General features: G+C 36.3%; 1 protein-coding gene across 3 annotated transcripts in view; it reads right to left on the bottom strand.

Moving 5' to 3' along the window:
- Positions 1-23,905, bottom strand: part of LOC149787671 (uncharacterized) — a 59,327-nt gene that overhangs the window by 14,352 nt on the left and 21,070 nt on the right. For 2 of the 3 annotated variants that reach the window (XM_089973871.1, XM_089973869.1), the window contains exon 2: positions 1,167-5,373. In XM_089973871.1, the coding sequence (XP_089829997.1) occupies positions 1,167-5,350 (4,184 nt within the window). In that variant the 5' untranslated portion in view covers positions 5,351-5,373. Of the gene's footprint in view, positions 1-1,166; positions 5,374-7,273; positions 7,372-23,905 lie in introns of those variants that run through there. The other variant, XM_089973870.1, reaches the window with a different exon arrangement.

Raw genomic sequence — 23,905 nt, 5'->3', positions numbered from 1 at the left:
GATAATTGACCTAGGAACTCAGAATTCCATGCAATTTTTGTGTGAAAACAAATCCTCCATATAAAGTTTGTGAAAATCATCAAACATACATGTCATTGTTTGCAACTGCAAAGTAAAAGTTGGTTATAAATAACCATGTAAACAGATATATGGTGACCATCAGTGACTGAAGACTATCACCAACTAAATACAGAAGCATTACATTAGGAATTCTAAAACTAAAAATATGATAATCATAAGTATGTACATTACCTAAATCAATTAAGACTTTGAAATCAGATGGAATGAGTCCAATTTCACAATCTAATGGACCAAGTCCAAATACGAATCTGAAATCACATGGACAAAGTCCAATCAACATTTTGAAATCACATGGCTTGAGTCCAATCAACACATTGAAATCACATGGACTGAGTCCAATCAACACATTGAAATCACATGGATTGAGTCCAATCAACACTTTGAAATCACATGGATTGAGTCCAATCAACACTTTAAAATCACATGGATTGAGTCCAATCAACACTTTGAAATCACATGGATTGAGTCCAATCAACACTTTGAAATCACATGGATTGAGTTCAATCAACATTTTGAAATCACATGGATTGAGTCCAATCAACACTTTGAAATCACATGGACAGAGTCCAATCAACACATTGAAATCACATGGCTTGAGTCCAATCAACACTTTGAAATCACATGGATTGAGTCCAATTAACACTTTGAAATCACATGGCTTGAGTCCAATCAACACTTTAAAATCACATGGATTGAGTCCAATCAACACTTTGAAATCACATGGATTGAGTCCAATTAACACTGAAATCACATGGAGTGAGTCCAATCAACACTTTGAAATCACATGGACCGAGTCCAATTAACACTTTGAAATCACATGGATTGAGTCCAATCAACACTTTGAAACCACATGGAAAAAGTCCAATCAACACTTTGAAATCACATGGATTGAGTCCAATCAACACTTTGAAATCACATGGACTGAATTCAATTAACAAACTGAAATCACATGGACTGAGTCCTAAATAAGCCTTAATGTACTAACAAATAAAAAATGCTCCTGCTGGTATTTCAGAACTCCGTGCCATAAAAATAGCAATTTCTATCACGTTTATTAACTGGTCATTTTGAATATTTGAGCTTACCTGCCAGTTTTTGGAGAGTAATGGACCACAGTCTTGTAACCCTGGGGACCCAACATTACAGTCATTGCTGAAGAAGTTTTATAATTAGGCACTGTCACCTTCTTTTCCTCACTCGAAACAACTGAGTCCTTTGTTGATATTTCACGGTAATCTTGCACACGAGCTTTAACCATGGTCCTCACAGGAGAAAGACCCTCCTCTGAATCGCTGGAATCATAAAGAGGATTCTGCTGTTCCATTTTAACATCTCCATTTGTGGAATCACCATACATGTACTGTGAATAGAATTCACCCACTGAGCTGTCACCATGTAATCCATTGGGAGGATAAAGTGTGGGTGTGGAAGAATTTACTTTCGTTGATGATTCTTCCCAAGATGTAAGGAAAGGTGTCTTACTTTTATTTTCAATTGGAAGGGTCTGACTGGTAAATGGCTTAGTCTGCCCTGTTGGGAGTTCAATAATTCCTGAATTGGCCTTAACACCAAAAGGTTGTGAATTCCAGCTAACAGAGTTCAGCATGTAAGCAAAATGCTGATTAGACACTGGCGGGACTGGCATATTTAGCATATGCATGTAATCATTCATGTCATAAGTCATGTTAGGAAGACTCCCATTTATAAGTGGATTATTAACATGGGATGGAGGTCCGTATACCACTCCAAGGTTCATAGGTATGGATCCCATTGGGTAGTGAGTTTGTCCCATGAGTGGGAAGCTCTGCGACTGGGACAGGTCAGAAATATTTCCAAAACCTGCTGGTGGAGGAAGTGGAGGTTGCGTCAGCATGGAATATTGTTGCTGTTGCTGCATCTGAGCATTAATTTGTTGCTGATACTGAGCTGTTTCTAAACGCTGTAGTCTTTCTCTGGTTTCCAGCTCACGAATCTTCTGTATTTCTAGTTCTGCCTCAAGCTGTTTCTGCCTTTCTTCCTCCATATGTTTTTCCTTCTCACGAACTTGTCCAGAAATAACTTCCTCCTGCTTTTGTCTCTCTTTATGTTTCACTGTTGCATCATATTTGAATTTCTTTTTCTTTTCATAAAGCTTGGGGTCTTTATCCTCTCCATTCTGAATGGAATGTTCCTTTCCATTTACCTCAACTGCTTCATTGTCTGGCAAGACAACAATCTGACCATTGGCACTCACGTAGGCCACACCAGCACGTCTCATTTTCCTTGGACTTCTTTGACTTTTATCTCCATTCCCATTCTCATCATCACCACTTCTGAGTTTATCATCATCTTCATCAGATACAAGACTGTCCATAGAAGCAAAAATTATATCACCAAATTCTTTTCTTCCGAAACTATGTGCATCATCATCTTCCTCATCAGAGTGATCTGAAGCATCTTGGTAACTATCAGGAATTTCAAGGTTACGGAAACGTTTATTTTCAACAAAACCATTTGAAACTGGTTCAACTGCTGATAAGCGCCAGTTCCTTGGAGTATCATGAACAGTTTCCAATTCCTCTGACCTCTGTTTTCTGAGGATCTTACCAGATGCCTTACTCATTGAGCCAAAAGCATTCTGAACGGTTCTGTGAACAGATTTCTTGAACTTCTTAATGCTTCCTAATTTATTTTGTTTACTAGTACTTTGTTTTTCCATGCTCTCCAGTTTCTTTGAACTTTTTGATTCCTTGCCAATTCTTTTACCTTTCTTCTTTTTGAGGTCATCCACCTTGCCAGGTATTATACTGGACTTGAATCCCTCAGAAGTTGATCCTTTTCTGGAAGTCACAGTCTCCCTATCAGAGAGATTATCCTCTGAATCAAGGTCATCTTCTGGAATCCAGTCATTTACTCCATTTCTGGTGGTGCTACTTTGGTGACTACCAATGTCTGAGTCATCATCAGAGAAGGAACAACTTCTCTGTTTTTCCTCTTGCTCTTTAAAAGTATTACCTCTTTGAGATACTATACTCTTTTTGTATCCTGGCTCTGGCTGAAGTGTTGGTGATTCAGGAGGCTTCAATTTCTCTTCCTGTTTGCCCTTGACACTCTTGACAGATGTTGCTTTGACATCATCTGTTTGTAAGACTATGTTTTCACTCTCCTCTGTTACTGATTTTTTCTCTTTTTTCCCAGAGTTTAGTTTAGCATCAATTGTCCCTTCAGTCTGGATTCTCTCCTCCCTTGCTGCAAATGCTTTTTGAAGTTGTTCTTTAAATACCTCATGAGGATCCTTTGGTTTGGGTTTTACAGGAGTGACATGTTGTGTAACCTTCATGGCTTTAGACTGGGCTACCAACTTTATGTCATGCTGCAGTAAGGAGTTTAGTCGTCTTACAGGATCAGATGGAGTACCAGGAGCTGAGTTCTGTCTCTGTTGAGGAAGAGACTGTTTGTCTGTAACTGTTGTAGAATGGTGCCTTTGTAATGTCTGATTTGATTCTGGGGTTTGTTCAGATACCTCATGGTAGAAATTCTGGGATGATTGTGGCAACAGTGCTGGTACGGAACTGTTAGTTTTGAAACTAGAATCATTTGTGGTATGTTTTTCACTTCTAGGTGTACTTGGGAAAGAGCCTTTTAATGTCTCAAATACAAGGTTCATTTGCTGCCGAGAAGAAGAGAGAGGACTTTTAGAGCTCTCTGATCTTGGACTAGTAGGTTCAGATGAGGACTGTGGTGACTGACTCTCCTTTTGTTCTGCAAAAGCTGGCGGGGGAGGAATAATATCATTTGCAGCAGACTCCTGAGATATTTGTCTTTTGACGGAAGCAGATAATTCACCCGATGTTTGTTTATTGGCAGATTCTTGTGCCATTTGTCTATTCATTGATTTGGTCTCAGCCATAGTTTTTATTTCTAGCAGCCAGGGCACCTGTTCTACATTCTGCTGTGATTTAGTGCTCTGTACACTTGGAGTTCTTTTCAACAGAATTTCAGGTTTATCACTGCTAAATTGTTTTGTCACAACTGAGGTAGATCTTTTTGGAAGTGCAAATGGTGCAGAAGAGGAAGGCACCTTTATCAATGGTGGAGGAGGTGGGGCTGGTGGGGTAGGTGGCACTGACCATTTATTGGTTACTGATGAACTTCTTCCAAGGTTGCTGGAGTAATGAGATGTCATGGTTGGGGCAGCTTTGTCAGTCATGTTATATCTTGGTGATTCCATCATATAGTCCACTGGTGGCAATGAGCAATCCATGCTAGAATTTCTCTGTGAAGGTACTGTGGGAGGAGGTTGTGGTGGAGGTGGGGCCCGTTTCTTTTTACGACTCACTCCAGACTCTGAACTTCCTGTACTTCTTGAGGAGGTACGTGTGTTTTCTCCACGCAAAAATGAAGGTTGGTTTGAATTTTCCTTCAAATCAGCACTCAAGTCACTTATTTTTTTTCCTGTTTTCTTCTCTAGCTCCTCCAGTGTCTTCTGCCGCCTGTGTTCAGCTAACTGAGCATAAGTTAACTGATATGAATAGTCCAAATTGAAGTTGTTTTTCACTGGCAAAGACATGCCAGGGTATGACTGATAGAGAGGATCAATTTTACCTCTGTCATCAATGTTTTCCTCTGGTTCCTCAAAAATAACGTTCTCTTGGTTTCTTAGACTGGAGGCACTGGACAACTGCCGCTGATGAGAGGATTTCATACGAGGAATGTGGACAGAGGTATTTTCCCAGGAACTGGCAGATTTTGGTCCACCTGAGGACTCTGCTGTACTTGAAGACCCTTTCAGAATGCCATCTGGCACATAGTCATTCTGATTTTCAAAACTCTTTGAATTATTTTGACCATGATTGATGCTAGGCACATGTCCATTTTGGAAAAGATGTGGGGACTTCATGAAAGCTATGCCATTCTTGTCTGAAAAATTTGTACTCTTTTCCTCGACTCTTCCATCAAGGTTTTCTTTATTTCCATCCGTTTCCTCTGAATTTACAATGTTGTCCAACTCATCCAGCGAGTTTTGAATCTTTTCATCTGTATAGCCATACACATCTGCAATGTCTGGGTTGAATCTACTGATTTCTTGTGAGACTGGCCGCAACTTACTCTTTAATTCAGAAGATACAAAACTAGGCAGAACTCGATTCTCTGGGTTGTTGTAGCTAGGTCCTTTGGGCCCCAAAGCACTGACCAAACGAGCAGAGGGTTGCTCTTTTGGGCGAGGAGGAGGTTGCCTTACTATGTCCACTGGCTGTAGAGGACGGGAATGAGTGTTCTGATTACCCATTATTCTTTTATCATCTGATCACTCTGAAAATATAAACAAGTGGAAATATTCAGTATAATATTTTTAGCCCACAGAGTATCAATAAAAACTGAAACTGATTATACAAATTTTGAACATGGCTTGTAAGACACTGACAAAATATGAACAGCAGATGCCAAGTATCTAACTGACATGTATTACAATTTTCTTTCCATACACAAAATCATAAGAACCAATTACCTTTCTTTCTCCAAGCTAGGAGATCCATTAACATCTGTACAGTTAATAATTTTGCAAAATTTTCTTTCACACTGAGTCTGTAATATGCATGCTTTATCTTATAAAACCTAATCCCAAGTCTCCATTAAAAAAATGATGGCAATACTCAAGATCATTACAAGTTTTATCAAGTCGGATCAGACAGTCTTAAGAGTAACTTAACATATTTCAATGATCGCCAATCTTCTGACATTGCACATTTGCTTTCTTGTTGCAGAATAAACATTGTTCTTGTGGAGTACAACCTTGGTTGCATGTCAAAGGACATGGTGTGCACAAAACTGATGATGGTGGTATACCACATATACTTGCTTATAAATCAGTCAAGCTTCGAACAACAAATTTCCTGATGTGCCATAGCATAATGCGCAAGCAGATCAGGGTCTATGTTGTTTGTTCTACTGATTACTCCTAACAAACTGCAATGAGCCAGATCTGCAGCCCATGATGCAATGGCAGATATGGGTCTGTGCAGTTTGCAGTTGGACTCGTAAGTATATACAGTATTTCATCACTGAATACATGCGGTGACTGAGTATAGATTTATCATGAGAAAATAATAGAATATGAAACTAACAGTATGACAGATAAACATTTAATGGTACAACTGAGTTTTTACCTACATGTCTATCAAAATATTCAATTTCAAACCTCAATATACACTACATGTCTGAAAGAGCTGTTACCAATTGGTACTTCTCACATTTTTAATGCATTGCCATTAAAAAATTATGTCCAAAAGAAAAAGTCAAAATTAGACTTTAGCATTCAGGTCAAAATACTGCATTTATTAATGCTATCTGTTTACAGTGGAAAATACCATACTATAATATGGGGCCCTGGGTGGCCGAGTGGTCCAAGGCACTCGCCTTTACAGATCACAGACATCTCATCTGTTCAAGTGGATTCATTAAAGTCTCAATGTGTGGGTAAGTAGCTTCTAATTGGTTGGTGGTTCTTGCTGGGTTTTTTTATTCTTTCTCCACCAAATACAATGGCTGTCATGTATAGCCTATAATGTACTGAAAAATGGTGTTAAATCTAACCAAGCCCACAGACCATAAAAGAATGTCTTTCAAAGATAAAGGCAGGCCATCTTTAGGTGAGTTTCTTGCAGATATCTTACTCCTTCAATTGCAATATTGTTAAATTCTTCTTGCAAATGGAAAACCTCTGAGTTTTTTTAAATACACAAATATGTTCAGTTATGATATATATAAAATAGTCACTGTGCCATTCATATGGCTTATTTAGTAGAGATCTCTGTGGTGGGAGTTTCTGCTTCCAAGACCACTAGTTTCTGGTCATACACTGTAAACTTATTAGAATTGGTTCTACACTTTTATATAATGGACTTTCTGCTTTTGCAGAAATTTGGCCACAACATCCATCTACAAAAATCCCACACAGAACTATGCTTGGACTGTGCTCTCATCAATTGTTTTGTGAATGCTGCAGGTTATTTATATAGATTTTTAGAAGAGCTGAGAGCACCAAGGGAGGTTTGTTAAACCGGAGTTATCTGCGCCAGAGATCAGTTTGTTAAAGCACACACAACTGATTTACAGCTACATAAATTGAAAGGAAAATTCAAATCATGATATGACAAAATATCAAACTTTCTAGATGCTGAATAACAAACAATCTTGCAAATAAATTTGGTACCTGTTGTTTGGTCACATAAGGACTCCATATGTACCTGTGATCATTGGATATGTGTTGGACTGGATTGACTCCTATGCTAATCAGGCTATATCCTTAAGCCCCTATATTTTGTAGGCCCTCCATTCCAATATGTAATAAATATTTAAACACTTCCTTATTTGCCTTAGGCTGCTTGTAACCACAATTCTGCTCAATGTGCATGCATGGGTAGACTACAAATAAAACTATATTACATCAACAAGGTTGTTTACCTACTGTATATACTTGCTTATAAGTCAACTCAAACTGTAAACAGCAAAAGATCCTGATCTCCTGTAAAATAATGCCCCTGCAGATCATGGTCTCTGTTGTTTGTTCTTCTGATTATGCCAAACAAACTGCACAGAACTAGATTTACTGGTGCATTACAATGGCAGATCTGAGTCTGTGTAGTTTATGGCTGGACTCAATCTTATAAGCGAGTGTATGTGGTACATGCCCAAGATTTGTCTCAATACAAATATCAAATGATACTTCATCTCCATGATGGTTTTGCAAATATCTACATGTACTTGAACCTGAATGGGTACCATTTATACTCACCTGTAAATTTAGTTTAAAAATACACTGCGCAGACCCAGATCTGCCATCATATAATGTGCTGGTAGATCTGGGCATACCATAATTAGTAAAACAAGTGAGATCCTGATCTGCCAGGACATTAAGAGATGGCAGATCAGGGTCTACGTTGTTTGTAATTAAACTTGTACATGTGTATACATGGTAACAGGCAAAATCTGATGTTTAAATACTATTTGTGATAGAAAAATTTTGAATTAAATACTCTCTTTACTTGTGGGGAGGTGTTGAGAGAAAAAGGATGTACCACTTCTGCTGACAAATCTTCTGCTCAGAGCACAGGGATCAGCCCATGATATCATGTCATATCTATTGGTTTTGTTGTCAAAACTTTAAAACCAACTCCACTGGGATAAATAGTAATTACTGTAGGAATTTAAAATGAGAGGAAAACAGATTCATCTCAACAATTTCATATTCAAACTGAATTTAAAGCTGGACTACTGGGTCTTTTCCTAGGCTAGACTGATGTTTGTTGATAATATTTCTGTCACTTGGCAGTTTAAAATATCATTAAAATGTAGAGTAATGAAGTATATTAACAACAGAATGCTTTCTTCCTTTGGTTGCCACACTGCAGATGTCATAGTGATATGACTGAAAAATTTGTAAAGCTACGTTAAAAATCCAAATCACATGCACATACACACACACAGATAAATATAAACATGTATAGTGGCAAGTAGTGGATTTCACTAATGAAGTTTTCAAAACTTATTTTTTATGAATAAGTTTGTATGCATGCGAATTCCCTGCTGTCATGGTAAACAGTAAAATGTAAATAAATAAAAAAATTGTAAAATAGTTTACACTTCCTAGTTGCCGACAGATACAGCTGGTTGTCAAAGCATGCAATGTGCACAGGTCTTGCAAGTGATTGCAGAATGCATGCAGAGTTGAATGTAAAGACTAATAATGACATACAAGTATTGGTATGGATTAATGAGGAAAAGACTGATGATGGCATGAAAGTACCTGTTATTGGGCAGTCTGAAAGGACCAAATGAACTGTTACTCCCCATCTGATACATAATTTGTTTAAATGCATGTATAAATAAGTGCAGTCCAATCTTTTCAAAATACTGCATTTACCTGAAAGAGACATCAATGTTGTTGAAGGCTGAATGGTTCCTGAGGGGCTTTAAATGGTGCAGGCTAAACTAAATATAAAACATGTTACAAAACAAGTAAAGGTCACAGTGACCTAATTTTGTCTGAGCAGTTGAGCATCCTTCATAACAAATCTGTGTGTGTGTGTTTGTGAGAGAGAGATTTTCATTTTAATTCCCTCGTATCTTCAGGGTATTCTTTAAGTGTTGAGGACACATAGACTGTAAAATAGATGGAGACCACTCTGGTGGCCTAGTGATTAGAGCGTCCACCTTGGATGTGGAATGTCAGAGGTTAAAACCTCAGCTGAGTCATACCAAAGATATACAAAAATGGTACTAACAGCTGCCTTGCTTGGCACTCAGCATTAAGAGGTTAGTGTTAGGACTGGTCGGCCTGGTGTCAGGATAATGTGACTGGGTGGGACATCATGCTTCTTGTCTGTGGCATGAAGCCCCAGTGCTAGACGTCATAGTGATATGACTGAAAAATTGTTAAAGCTACATTAAAAATCCAAATCACACATCACAACAGACAAAGAGTTTATAAAGTATCAAAGTTTCCTGTTTGTTCTTTTGTTATTTAATTAATTCACTAATGTGGTTATATTACTGACCCTAAATCATCCTCTGAAAAACAATACTTTTTTTAATGATATACTGAATAAATAATGCTTTTCATTCCACAAAGACTACATAAATAGAAGAAAATTATGTGTTTACCTACATTAAATTACAAAAAAGCATTATCAATGTTTGCAGACATTTTTGTTACTCTTAAGTCAGTTTTAAGCAGGGATTGAGTTATTTTGGAGACTCTTTGCTCTGCTGAATCTTTCACAAAGTGGGATGGGTCACCTTACTTTCGAGCATGGGTATGTGATTTGAAAAATACTGCAGATGAAAAAGCCAAACTTTGTGCCATTATCATTTACAACTTAATTCACAGGTCATGCATGCTAGAAGTGGAAGCAGTTTAAATAATAATTAATATTCTAATCATATTATTAACTGTTCATGTAAATTGTTAAGGTGCACATATACACCGTTGCATCAAATAGGTTACCATAATCTGCTATACTTCTGGAGCCTTGGAAGAAATAGAAAGTTAATCTAAATTAACAATATTTATTTTAGAAACTTTTGTTAAATTCGAATAAATATGAAATCTCGGATTTTTTAAAGCTCTTGCAAGCAGTCTCTCCAACCATGAAGTCAAAATACAAATACAAATCTAAATTTGAATCAGAGTACAAGTGGTTACATAGAACAAGTACCATCTCTCTCTCTCTCTCTCTTTCTCTGTATATATATATATATATATATATATATATATATATATATATATATATATATATATATATATATATACACATACAATAATATAGGTATTTTCATACCAAAGACTTACAAAAATGGTACTAACAGCTGCCTCGCTAGACACTCAGCATTAAGAGGTTAGTGTTAAGACTGGTCGGCCTGGTGTCAGGATAATGTGACTGGGTGGGACATCATGCTACATGTCTGCAGCATGATGACCCAGTGCTAGACATCACTATAAACTGCCACACTGCAGACATAGTAGCAATATGACTGAAAAATTATTAAACCTATGTTAAAAATCCTAATCACACACTCACACAGTATAGGTATTTATTGTATACTTAAGTGTGAAATATAGAATCTTACTGGTGATATAATTGTCGTACTTTTTTCATTCCTAGGTTTTACATGTGAAAAATATATCCTTATATTTTCACATGACAATATAAAATTTCCTATCATCCCATGTAATGCTTGATTGTTTGTGTCTACAGAAGTTAATTATACCTGCAGCAACAAATATTTTGAGCTAGAACAAATAAATAGAAGCTCATTACATTTTAACAAGGAAATTAATTTTGCTGATGAAATATGATTCATTGCTTTCGCATCTCTTTAAAATTACTTCCCTTTATTTCCTAGATAATAATGATGAACCCACAATACTGCGTTGCTGAATCGGACTTGCTTTGCAGTTAGATAAAATCAGCAAGTTTACAAAATGTCTGAAGTGTAATTTACTGTGAGAGATTTAAGGTCACCCCAATCATACTGCTGTCTTCAGTCACCAATATTTATATAATTAGCCTTTGACAGAGAAGTGAATTTATGAAAAGGGGTATTCCTACAATGTAAGATGCCTCCCATGTTATTTTTGTTATTCATGTTGTTGTCTTACTGCCTAAATTTTGGCACTATGTAGATTGTTTTGAAGTCAAATAACATCAGAAACAGAAGACAAACTTGGCAGCCCATAAATAGATGCTTTTCTACAAAATAAAGTAATATTGTTTTAGACAAACTTTACTTACACTGATGTCTTTTTCTAATAAATTCAAATTCTCACACATGCAAAATGGATGGGTTTTCAAGTTCCATTTGCCTACATTTCAGCTGGCTGGAATGTAATGGAAGCCAGAATGCCAAAATCAGTTAAAAAGATGACAAGTATTTTAAATGGATAAAAGCTATCTAAACACTTTCTTCAATATTAGTGCATTTTTATTCATTTCATGACAGGTTTTACTCAGTTGTGTATAAAATACCTTATTAAATGGTGACCTAACCTATAACATTATCCTATGGAATCAGTATAGTAATACAGTACACTGTAATGTTTTTCTTACCATCTAACAAGTAGGAATTTTTCTGTCTCAAAAATTAACAATATACTATATATATATTCCTTCAAGCAACGTGAAGCATGTCAATAATTATCTAAACATGTAATTGAAGAATGTGAACCTGTTGTGATAGGTTAATTCTTTTGTATATATCGTCAGCTGCAACTGATTCATTATGCATTTTTTCGTCCCTTATTTACGTTCTTATCATAGAATGTCTTGTTGCCATGATACTGATACCAACAGGATTATTTGAATATTCCAAACAGGTCAAAGATAAAACAAATTTGGTGACAAGGGATTAAAAAATCTATTGACATGCCAGTACCAGACAGCATTAAAAACAGACAACTAGATTAGAGAAATACTTTGAATAATATACATGGACAACAGTTGCATACAAAGAGTGAGGGAATGCTGAGGTGATCTACTGAAGAGAGGATTAGACAGGATTTGCAGCTATTGCTGAGCTTTATGCTACAGGTTAACCTAGCCCAAAGAGAGGTTCTATTATTGCTATGACAGGATTTCAGTAACTAAAACTTTAGCTTCCATGACCTCCATATTGCCTCCTTTCAAACTGATTTCATGGTCTCTTGAACAGCAAAGGTGCATTGGTTTTATGGCTATAGCATCCATGTGCATTAGACTCTTGACCTGGTCAGACTGGCCACCATGGGATGTCTCTGGACAACACACTTTACAAAATTGTATTTTTTGGAATTAAGTAATCTCTCATCCATGTTTGTTTATACATGTGCTGTTAACACTTTCTATCCAAGAGAAGTTCATTTAATCTAAAAATAATACCTGTGTTCCACCTTTAACTTGAATTAATTCTTTGTAGATACAATCTAAAAGGGTGTTAAATTACAACTGCCTGTGTTAACTGAGGTGCATATTTTATTTTAATACCTGGATTTTGAAAACAAAAGAACAAAAAATTATTAGCTTTATCATTAGTATGCTATGCTATTGACAAGTTTTCTTACATACCCATATAGAATACACATGAGACTGGAATTACCCATGTGGACAGGCACAGGTGAGATGGCAGTGATTGTTAAGCACAAGTGCTTTAGGCCACTGTAGTCTGAATTCATATTAATGTGGTCAAGTAGTACTGAAAATGAGTGAGCTAACCTGATTCATTCTAACTCAGTTCATAACAGTGCTTGTAGACACAGACAGTGTGAAAGCTGTGAAGCATTCATCTAATCGGACATGTTTCTGGCATTCCCTACAGGGTATAAAGTTTGTTATCACATATCAACAACATAATAATGTCAGTCCTGCAAGTCAAATAAGACAGGATAACTTGCAAAGCATTTGTCTAGTGCAAATTTCATGCTTGCAAATGAATCAGGAGAGGTCTCCCACTTTCTGGAAGCTGACTGTGCTCCAGTCCAGTCTGAGGCATAGCCCATGTGGGTATGTGAGAAAACTTGCCAGTTGCTCAGCAACTAGTTATAAAGCTCATAATTTTTTGTTCTTTTGTTTCCTAAATTCTGGTAAAATTAAATATGCATCTCAGTTACAAAGTCAGTTGTTTAACACCCTTTTAGATAATAAATGAGGCAATGAGGGATGAAAGGAAAACTATAAATGTATATAATCTCCCACTGAGAGGCTGACCAAAGCAAGTAACAAAAACTGTAATAAGCTCTTCTATCTTTCCAATTAACCAACTCCAGTATACAAAACCTGCATTTTCTGGACACTTCAGTGACAAGCATCATGGAAAATCTATAATACTTCTGCTTTAACATATGTCCCACATGCTGGAGTGCCATGAGGAAGAATAACAAAGAGTTCCCTGTCTAAGGTAACTAATATGTCCTACTGACAAAAAAGTCATTCTTGAAATCCAAGATAAGACTATTTCTTGTTTTTAATTGCAAGGTGCTAAAACAATCTGATGGCCATACTGGATGCAAGATCAGCACTATTTTCATTCAAGACCAACTAGACATAAAATTTATTTTGGGGGTTATTCTAGAAATCCAAGATAAGACTATTGTTTTTAATTGCAAATTGCTAAAACAATCTGATGGCCATATTGGATGCAAGATCAGCACTATTTTCATTCAAGACCACCTAGACATAAAATTTATTTTGGGGGTTAAAATCCTATGCAAGTATTGTGGAGTTGTAGCAACATCAAGACTTATTGGAGGTGACAATCATCACTATTTTCATTCAGGACAAACAAGAGATCACCACCAGAAGTTGTCTAATGAAAACCCCATGTCAATACCACCATTTGTTCAGGAGTTGTGATAACAACATTTAAAAAAAGCCAACATTGAAACCATATTGGATGTCTGAATTGCACCATTTTCATTTGGAACAACTAGATAACATAAGATTTTAGTCATGAGTCCATTACGCTAACCCACTAGGCTGGTTTGGCTGTAGCAGTAAACCCCACCCCTTGCAGTCACGAGTCCAGTATGCTAACCCACTAGGCTGGTTTGGCTGTAGCAGTAAACCCCACCCCTTGCAGTCATGAGTCCAGTACGCTAACCCAGGCTGGTCTGGCTGTAGCAGTAAAACCCACCCCTTTCAGTCATGAGTCCAGTATGCTAACCACTGAGCCACCATAGCTCCTGAAAAATTACAGGTAAAATTATTTCTATTGAGGATATACACGTGAATGTGCAGTTACTCTAGATGTGAGTTTCAGAAATTTAGCTTTTCTATCATTTACACCTGTAGCTGCTTAGACAATATTCAGTTTGTCTAATTCATTTAAAATGAATCCTCAACTATGAGGTTATTATAAAGGACTTTTCTTTGCCAAGTTTTGAGGAAACAAGCTCATTTAATTCAACACTTGAGAATCTTTTATGTCAGCTGTGAGATCCACAAGTTTAAAATTCTTCTTCACAAAGTAATCTCTGAGGGCATTTAGCTAGAATGTTTTGCCTGAAAGGGGTCATGTTTTAAAGAAAACATGCTCTCATTCCCTATAACGTGTTTCACAGGAATTGCTTCATTCTTTAAAGCATTTAAATTTTGTAATATTGGCCATACCTTGTACAGTGGGTCATAATTTCTCTCCCCTCTGATCTGGTTGATTATTATCAACTGTCAAAATTTAAGTACCACACAATGGGATTAAAGTCATTGGTAGGAACTGTGTTGCAACTGGTGACTATAAGAATCTACTGGTACTTTTAAAAACACTAGATTTTCATGTTTATGATCTAAATCATTGAAAAAGTACAGCTGAAGAAATGCCTTCAATTCTGGCTAACAGTGCCTGCACTTAGGAAATCTCTGTGATCCCTCTCTAGAAAGGCCATGCCCTTTATAAGGCCACTTTCCTGCTGCAGAACGGGTACAGAATGGCGTTTAAAATTAAACCATTACTGACTGTATACATCTGGATAAAATGAACACAGATTCACAGAAAGGTTTATATCAAATGTTTCTGAAATATCTTAAAATTTATTGTACAGTCGTTAGCTTTTCTCAACCTACAAGCATCAGCAATGCTGGTATAGTGGTAAAAAAAAGTTCTACATATAAATAAGGACCAAGTCTTTCACCCTCAATTGAGACAAAAAAATCTTTAAAGAAACAAAGAACAACTGCAAATGGCATCTTAGCAGAATCAAGAATGGAAGCTATGTTGTTACATGGTTTGGCTCCTGATTATCTTAAATGTAACTATACATTTGTTAAAAATGATAATGTATGAACTACAAGAAACAACAAGTTAAAAATGTACATATGTATGAACTAATATCCATCTAAAAAAACAAGTTATATCTACCTAAACGAAATTCAGAATTTTATAAAATGTTTTTCTTTCCTGTAGCCAAACAACTACCTTATATAAAGTCAGATGGCTCATGCCAATCTTTTAAAAAGTTTCTTGAGCTTCTCATTCAACATCTACAGAAACAATCATTTGACTGTTTAATTCAGTAATACTACTTTTTACAAGATGGTTATCTTGTACTCCCCTATAATGTTTTACACATGTTCACTGCTACTGTTTGTATGAATCCTGTATGTACTCATCCTTGAACATATTTTAAATGAGCTTCTTCTTTATATAAAGTCGTTATTATTATTATTACATTTGTTTTCTCATTTTATACAATTTTAACATTTAAAAATCAGTGGAATAGTCATGTATTCCTTACTGAATCATTAAAAAATGATGTCCTCTGCTGTCAAGGGCATGTAGAACAGATGACAATGAGCTCTCTTGTATGTTGAAAGAGGCATCAAATGAAGGTAGGAGCTGCAGTGTCTCAGTGGGTAGCATGTCAAACTTGAAGCTTAAAAGGCTCTGGTTCAAATCCTACCACTGGATTAACTGAGTCTGTTACCATGGTATGTTCTTCAGCAAGACATTTGTTGACTGGAGTTGGTTGACCACATAATAAATATTGTTTTTTTATTTTTATAACCTATATAAACCAATAAATAAATTGATTGAGAAATTTCAGTTTCATTTAGCAAATTTCTTTACATCTTTTTAAAATAACTGTCACATTCTCAACACTGAGAAATTTCAGTATGATTTAGCAAATTTATAACATTATGACAAACCATTTGGTGTGTTTACATTTGACATAGAGTGTAATTCATACAAAATAATGGGCCATTTGTAGTATCAGCAGTATAGGACCCTGCCCTAGGGAAGGGCTGGTGTTACTATAACCTCTCATACATCAATTAACCTCTAATTGTTGTAAGAGATAAAATATGTTAACATTTTTTTCCTTTTATTATACATCAAAGTAGCACGATGACTATAACTTCAATATCACTTTGAAAACAAAAAAAGCACTCTTGTGACCTAAAGATACTTTCAGGTTAAATATAATTTATGAATGTGTTTCATGCTTCTGGTTCATTGGCAAGACTCTTTACTTTCATTGCTCAGTCAGAACTACTGCATAGACTCACCTATAAGTCGAGTCCAACAGCAAACAGAGATCCTGATCTGCTGTATTCTACTGTGTCTGCAGATCTGGGTCTATGTTGTTTGTTCTACTGATTACTCCTAATAAAATGTATGATCCATTTCTGCCAGCACAATATGTGATAAGAGATTTGGGTCTTTGTAGTTTGCAGTTGGACTCGTCTTATAAGCAATTACATATGGTAGACGGAACTAAAGCCACTAGGCAGAACACATTAAAGTGGACTGCATACCAATAAAGAAAAATGACTTGAAAACTCATCATGTGTACACCATTTTACAATGACTGTTGTCAATGGCTCTAGGCAAAGAACTAAATGAACCCATTAGACTGCCCTGACACAAAAAAGTTTTTTGTGTTGATGTGCAATTAAATGTACATCAATCAATCAACTGATCAATCTACATGTAAATGAACAAAATACAGGTGATACAAAATATAAGAGACATAAATTCACCCAAAGAAAATGTAAACATTTTAGGATTACTATGGCAGTTATGCAGTTCTCAAAGTGGCCTGCTTGTTCAGTGTTTTCTCATCATAACCGACCTAGCTATTAGTTTGTTCATGAAGCTCCACTTGTACGGGACAGCGGACCAAAGTCGATTTCTTCTATAAGAGAGATCATAAAAGAAACAGATGTACATGTGATATTATTTCATATTTTGCTTGTATTTATAACTGCTCCCATTGCATCTATAATAATAATAATAATAATAATAATGACCTTATTTAAAGAGGGTAACACAATTAGCTAAAAGCTAATCTACCTTGAGGCCCTCATACAAAAAATTTTATTTATTCTAGCTGCATCTCTAATGCCACTGGATATATGGCATCTGAGGTATACGCAGATGCTCCAGTTTTTGTTGCATCTCTATAGATTACAAAATGTAATAAAATACTTGGCAGTAAGCCAGTAAGAGGCAGGGCACAACATGTTTATAAACACCACATATGGTTTGGGCTATCAGGAAAAGAACCCAGTAAATCAACTTGGACAAGAAATGGCAACTTCACATCAAACTGCTAGCTTCATGACTGAGATTCCGTTTTTCCATACGAGTCATTGATAATAATTATAACCTTTTATTAAATACATGTATTTTTAGTTACCGGGTACATCTGTGAAAATTGAGAGAAAAAAGTAACGATATTTAAAGCTCCAGCCAGCAACAAAAATCTTAGTACAGTATATGATTAGCCACTCATCTGGTCAACATTCCATATCCAAGACTCGTCAGACTAATAATTTCAATGCCATGCATGATTTTGAAAATGAGAATTTAAAGTGATACAGAAATTACAAGACTCAACTCTGAAAACCATTCAGGATGAGAGATCTGAGGAAGCGCCAAGAGTGTAAGTACCATATATACTTGCTTATAAGATGAGTCCAACTGCAAAATGCACAAACCCAGATATGCCCTCATGTAACGCACCAGCAGATTTGGGTCTGTGCAGTTTGTTTTGGAATAATCAGTAGAACAATGAGCACCAACCCTGATGATCTGCTGGTGCATCATGCTCCAGCAGATCATGAATTTTTGTTGTCTGCAGTTTGACTTGTAATCGAGTGTATAAGGTATAAACGTGTTAACATATACCATATAATCACTGGAACTGAACAATTTCTACATATTCATGATATTAATGAAGCTGTGCCGCACTGATCTTTTTATATTTTTATTTTCTGTTTAAGAGCGCATCAATACATGAAAGATATTTTAGTAATGTCCTGAGACATTTAGAGTCAATTGCCCAAGAGAATACAAAATAATTTAAAAAACAGCAAACTGCACTGATAACTATTCACATTGGAATTTCACTCAAGAATCAAGACATGTGATCTTTCAGAAGTAACTGAATGTACATACCATATATACTCACATAAAACTCCAGTGAAACTGCAAATATCATAGACCCTGCTCTGATGTTACATAATGTGCTGGCAGATCTGAGGGTCTTTCATGTTTGTTCTATTCACTAATCCTAATAGACTGCAGTGACTGAGATCTGATGTCACATTATGTGAGAACAAATCTGGAACTGTGCTGTTTGCAGTTGGACTCTACTTATAAGCAACTACCTACAATGGATCAAATATTTATTCTCTGAAATTAAGACCACCAAAATGTACCATTAAAATAACATGCTGGTGAAATATTTATAAACATTGGTGACAAACATCAAGATAGGATCTGAAAAAGCCTGCAGGAAGACACTATAAACCAATAGTGACAGATAGTAGTGTATTGAGCTATTTTCCAAAGTATGCATAAAAATTACCGAAGGCACTGATGTTCCTCTTCACAAGATTTCTGTGATATACACAGTGCCATATCTTTGTCATCTAAGTAAATAAAAGCAATGCTGGAAAGGAGTTATCCCATGACAATATTCAATGATTTTGTCAACTTTATTGCATGACCTGTCTTCACTGTGTGGTGACCTGACCAAGTTCAGTTTTCTCTAGATTCCATCCAAGTTTGTTACCTTTCTCTGGTTGGACTGAGAACATTACACTGGAAGACCAAGCCATGTAAGCAAGAAAATCATGGATCACAAACACTCCCAAAAATTTAGCATGTTTATTTTTCAAGAACTGCATAATGTATTCCCTCATTATACCACTATTATATGGGAGTTATGGAGTAATTTTCTTTATAGTGTGACCTCATAATGAAGTACATGATATATATATTACTCACTCATTTTAACACAATATATTGGAGCCATAGAGTATACATACAAAGCTATTAGACCACACTTGTCATAATGGAACTGAGTTATAATGCAGGGACTTACAGTGATGAAGTATTGTACATGGGCCTCACCCAATAATGAAGGGCCTTATAGTGACTGAGTGCTGTACTTGGACCTCCCCTAATAATGAAGGGCCTTGTAGTGGTGGAGTATTGTACTTGGGCCTCACCCAATAATGAAGGGCCTTGTAGTGATGGAGCATTGTACTTTGGCCTCACCCAATAATGAAGGGCCTTGTAGTGATGGAGTACTGTACTTGGACCTCACCTAATAATGAAGGACCTTGTAGTGATGGAGTACTGTACTTGGATCTCACCCAATAATGAAGGGCCTTGTAGTGATGGAGTACTGGACTTGAGCCTTGCCCAATAATGAAGGACCTTGTAGTGATCAAATAATGTACTCTGGCCTTACCCAATAATGAAGGGCCTTAGAGTGATGGAGTACTGTACTTGGGCCTCACCCAATAATGAAAAGACTTGTGATAGAATGCTGTATTTAGGCCCCACCTAATAATGATGGGCCTTATAGTAATGGAGTACTGTGCTTGGACCTCACTCGATAATAAAGGGACTTATAGTAGTGGAGTATTATACCTGGGCCTCACCCAATATTGTTATTTAGGTTTCAAGAGTACCAGTGAGGCTATTATTCATTTCTGAAGTCAGACCATTTCTACTCTGAAGTCACTGCCATTACTTCAAAAAAAAATACTTTAAAAAAATGATCAATAAGGGGTGTCACATTTATATTCTTTACAAATACTGTGCAATCTCTCTTATGGATGGAGGAAGGAGGTAGGTAAATGGTGATGGTTAATGAAGTATATAGAGACAAATCTGGGGCAAAGACCAGAACATTGCTGGACACTAGGTGGTTCTGCTAAATTTTTAGGAAAGACATCTATAAATTGGAAGCTTGGACAGCTATTTATTAAAAAAAATAAAGGCATTTCTTGTATCCTGTAACCCATACTACAGCAGATCCTGTGCAATTCTCTACCTATGCAAGTGATGAAAGATTACATGATCATCTGCACTTGCAGCTGTGACTATAAGTTATGTTTATGTATCACTGTTATTGTGTTCCAGCTCTTCACCAACTAAAATCAAATCTTATTAATGGCCACTTTCATGCTGTTGTGTCATGTGCTCTTCACCGACAAAAATCAAATCTTATTAATGGCCACTTTCATGTAAACATCATTGGTACATAATGGTAACATCTTCACTAAAGACCCTACCATTCAGGTATATAAAATGTAATGCATATGGCAATCACCTGCTCAATGCAGTTAGCAGTCACCATAAAATGGTTCCAAATTTGTGTGCTATCTGTGCATAATGGTCAGAAGTTTGAATAAGCTTCATGGGAAATATATTTCTTGAAGGATTGCTAATCAGCCAAATTGGGAAGAAACACATGAGTGCAAGTTCCAACCAAGTGAAAATCACCCTTGCAAAATAATGTCAGATTGATATATAAGGAAGTCATATAAATGTGATGAGTATATTACATGTACATTGTCAGCAGCAACAGTCGTATTTATTTGTGACACTAGTACCCAGGATGTCACAGATGAAGGATAAAGCCCTCAAACTGTCAGAGAAAATATAAGTTACAATGTAAGTTATCAGGAACTATTATTTGTTGCTATTGTGTTGGGTTTAAAGGCCATTTCTCAGTGCAAGATAGGTTATGCATGGTGGCCAGTATAAATGGTGGAGGAAGAACGAGGGAAAACCCCAGTAAGAACCAATTACCCAGGGGAAGCTACTGGCAAGCTTTCTCCCGTGCCCACATTGGTGGAAACCAAGACTTGAACCCAGACAGATCAGGTGATATAGCAGCCAGATGTAGATTTATGTGAAAATCTCCAGATACTTATGGGCCAGGATGATGGGCCTCATTCATGGCTTTCAGCTGTTCACCTATGTCATCCACAAACAAGTTTTTAGCCACTGGATTATTACTTGAACACAGCTGGCAATAATTTGTATTCGATCCAGGTTTTATAAAATCTTTCCTGACCCAACTTAAACTGCAGAAACTGTTTAGCATGTGGGCAAAATATATCACTTGCACATTTTCAAAACTTTTTGTGGATTATTACTCTCTGTATGTGTGAAAAAGGGTCCATTATCAACATGAGGAAAATGATGGCATTGGTCACGAGCCCCGTGAATTTTTTCTTCAATTAGCTATGACAAAACCTACTTAGTTTAAACTTTTTACCAAATTTCTCTATCTGCCCATCTTCACTCGCAAGGTTCCGATATGTTAACCTTATCTTCAACTTTAACAGATAAAACAGATATTTTGAGCACTTTGTCATAGTGACATCTATTGGATTTCACGAGTTGTCTCCCTAAGTATGCAATGCTAGTTAATCAATAGCATGTAACTGCAGTGCATTGTTACTTTGTACATCAGCTGTAAATGGCGGAGGCAACTGACTTAAAAAAGATACCTTGTAAATTTAACACTGAATGTACAACTACATACCAGAGAAGCCATTACTGATGTATTTGAGGGAAAGGATCTGTTTATACTAACACTGACCAGCTGTGGAAATTGCTTACTTATCACTCCATACTGCTGGTGTGCTACCTTTATTCCAATCAAATAGGAAACAATTTTCAGATTTGAGCATCTTGATTTCAATTTGATATGGTGGCTGCCTCTACATTTCATGAAATTCACAGACCTGAAACATTGAAATATCTGAACAATCCACCAAGGTGTAGATATGGTAAACACATCAGAACCTTGGTTAGTGAAGAGGGTATCTACCTTTGGCACTATTAAATTCTTACAGTTCCTTAAATTCTTACAGTTCCTAAGCTTTGAATACTTTTCTGGTAACAGCTGAATCCTGTCTGACAAAACTTGAGTATACATGGTAAAATTCACCAAAGAACTCAATTTGTAAGAAGTTGCAGGTTCGATACAATCCTTCAGATCAAGACCTGTGACAACTCTGCCAAAAAATTCCAAGTAAGATCCTTCAGCAAGCTCATTTGCATTGCTTTTAGCAAGGAGGACTTTTATTGTTTCCCCCGTGTTGCCCAAGTAAGCTTAAGTCACAATCATTCTCTGGTAATCATTATTGGCAAAGGAGGGATTCCTCATCATTATCAACTTCTGCCATTTGAAATGCCTGCTCATCCATGAATTGCTTTTTGAGGATGATGGTGACACCACATTACTAGAAACTTAAGCTTGTTGCTGCCATAACTTAATTTATAGTGCATTGGTTATATAACTTCTTTGAAGGTGACCATATATGTGTAAAATTATTATTGTGACATCATTTGAGACATAGACAGCAATCCTAGCACTGCAGCAGTCGACTGAAATGGATGCTCTGCAGTCCCACAAGCATTAACCACATGCAACAGCTCAGTATAGTCAACCATAAAGATACGAGATATAGAGACAATTTGTTTCCAACCATAAAGATACGAGATATAGAGACAATTTGTTTCCAACCATAAAGATACGAGATATAGAGACAATTTGTTTCCAATCAGAATAAAATCCTTTGTTTTTGCACAAGGCTATGTGCAACAAAATGGCTGGCTGTTAGTTTTGTTTACTCTGTATCATCAGCAATTATGGCTGCAGCACAAAAATACTGATGTATGAAGGAGTCGCAGTGAATCAATTAAATATATAAAGAAAACAGTTAATAATGGGTGTTCCATTATACTGATGGGGGGCTTTAAAGTGCAAGATTAGCTTTTAAACACAAGGAATATTACAAAAAAATTGTTGGTAGCAAACACACGAAACATAAACTGACCATCATTTTGGACTTGTGTACAGACCACTTGTATGACCTATGCTTCCTCTTGTTTGGTCCTTTAGCCTACAAATGGTATAAATCAGATCACTATGCATGGATATCATGAATTTGTCTGACCGTTAATGTAACCTAAAATATTGTCTAATCAACTGAGAAACATAGCCCCCAACAACCATGACAAGGTGAACTAATCAGATATTAGCAAGTTGCTTACAAACCGTACGATGGTAAACATGACACCTCATTATGGGGTGTGGATATGGCATCTCAATGAACTCTTCCCAACTTTTGTTGATAGACATTAACTTGATATTTTTAGTACAGATAATAAATATATGTATCCTAAATGTGAATTTACCAGATCTTGTAATAAAAAACACAGTCTCAGGGTTATTAAATGTAGATGATGAATTTAAAAATTAGTCTGAGAAAAATACAAAACAGGAAATGCAAATTTTCTAAGAATTTGCAACAAAAAAACAGAGTTACTCTTGATAGTCCATGCATTATGATTCTGGGTAAGGAATAAAAATCAGATGATGAAGAAAAATTTCCCCTTTTTTTCAAGATCCTAGATAAATGGTTTGTGATATAACCGGCAACTAAAAACAGTGTTACCTGTACAAGGAATAAACCAACATTTACTACTGTCACAATATTTACTGGTGACAATGCACCTGTGAACATCGCAAATTGCAACAATTATGATGAATAAGTAC

The sequence above is a fragment of the Sinohyriopsis cumingii genome, chromosome 11, assembly GCF_028554795.1.
Source record: "Sinohyriopsis cumingii isolate HCF-2022 chromosome 11, ASM2855479v2, whole genome shotgun sequence".
NCBI lineage: Eukaryota > Metazoa > Mollusca > Bivalvia > Unionida > Unionidae > Sinohyriopsis > Sinohyriopsis cumingii.
Note: the sequence above shows the minus strand (reverse complement) of the source record. Positions and strands in the feature narration are given on the sequence as shown.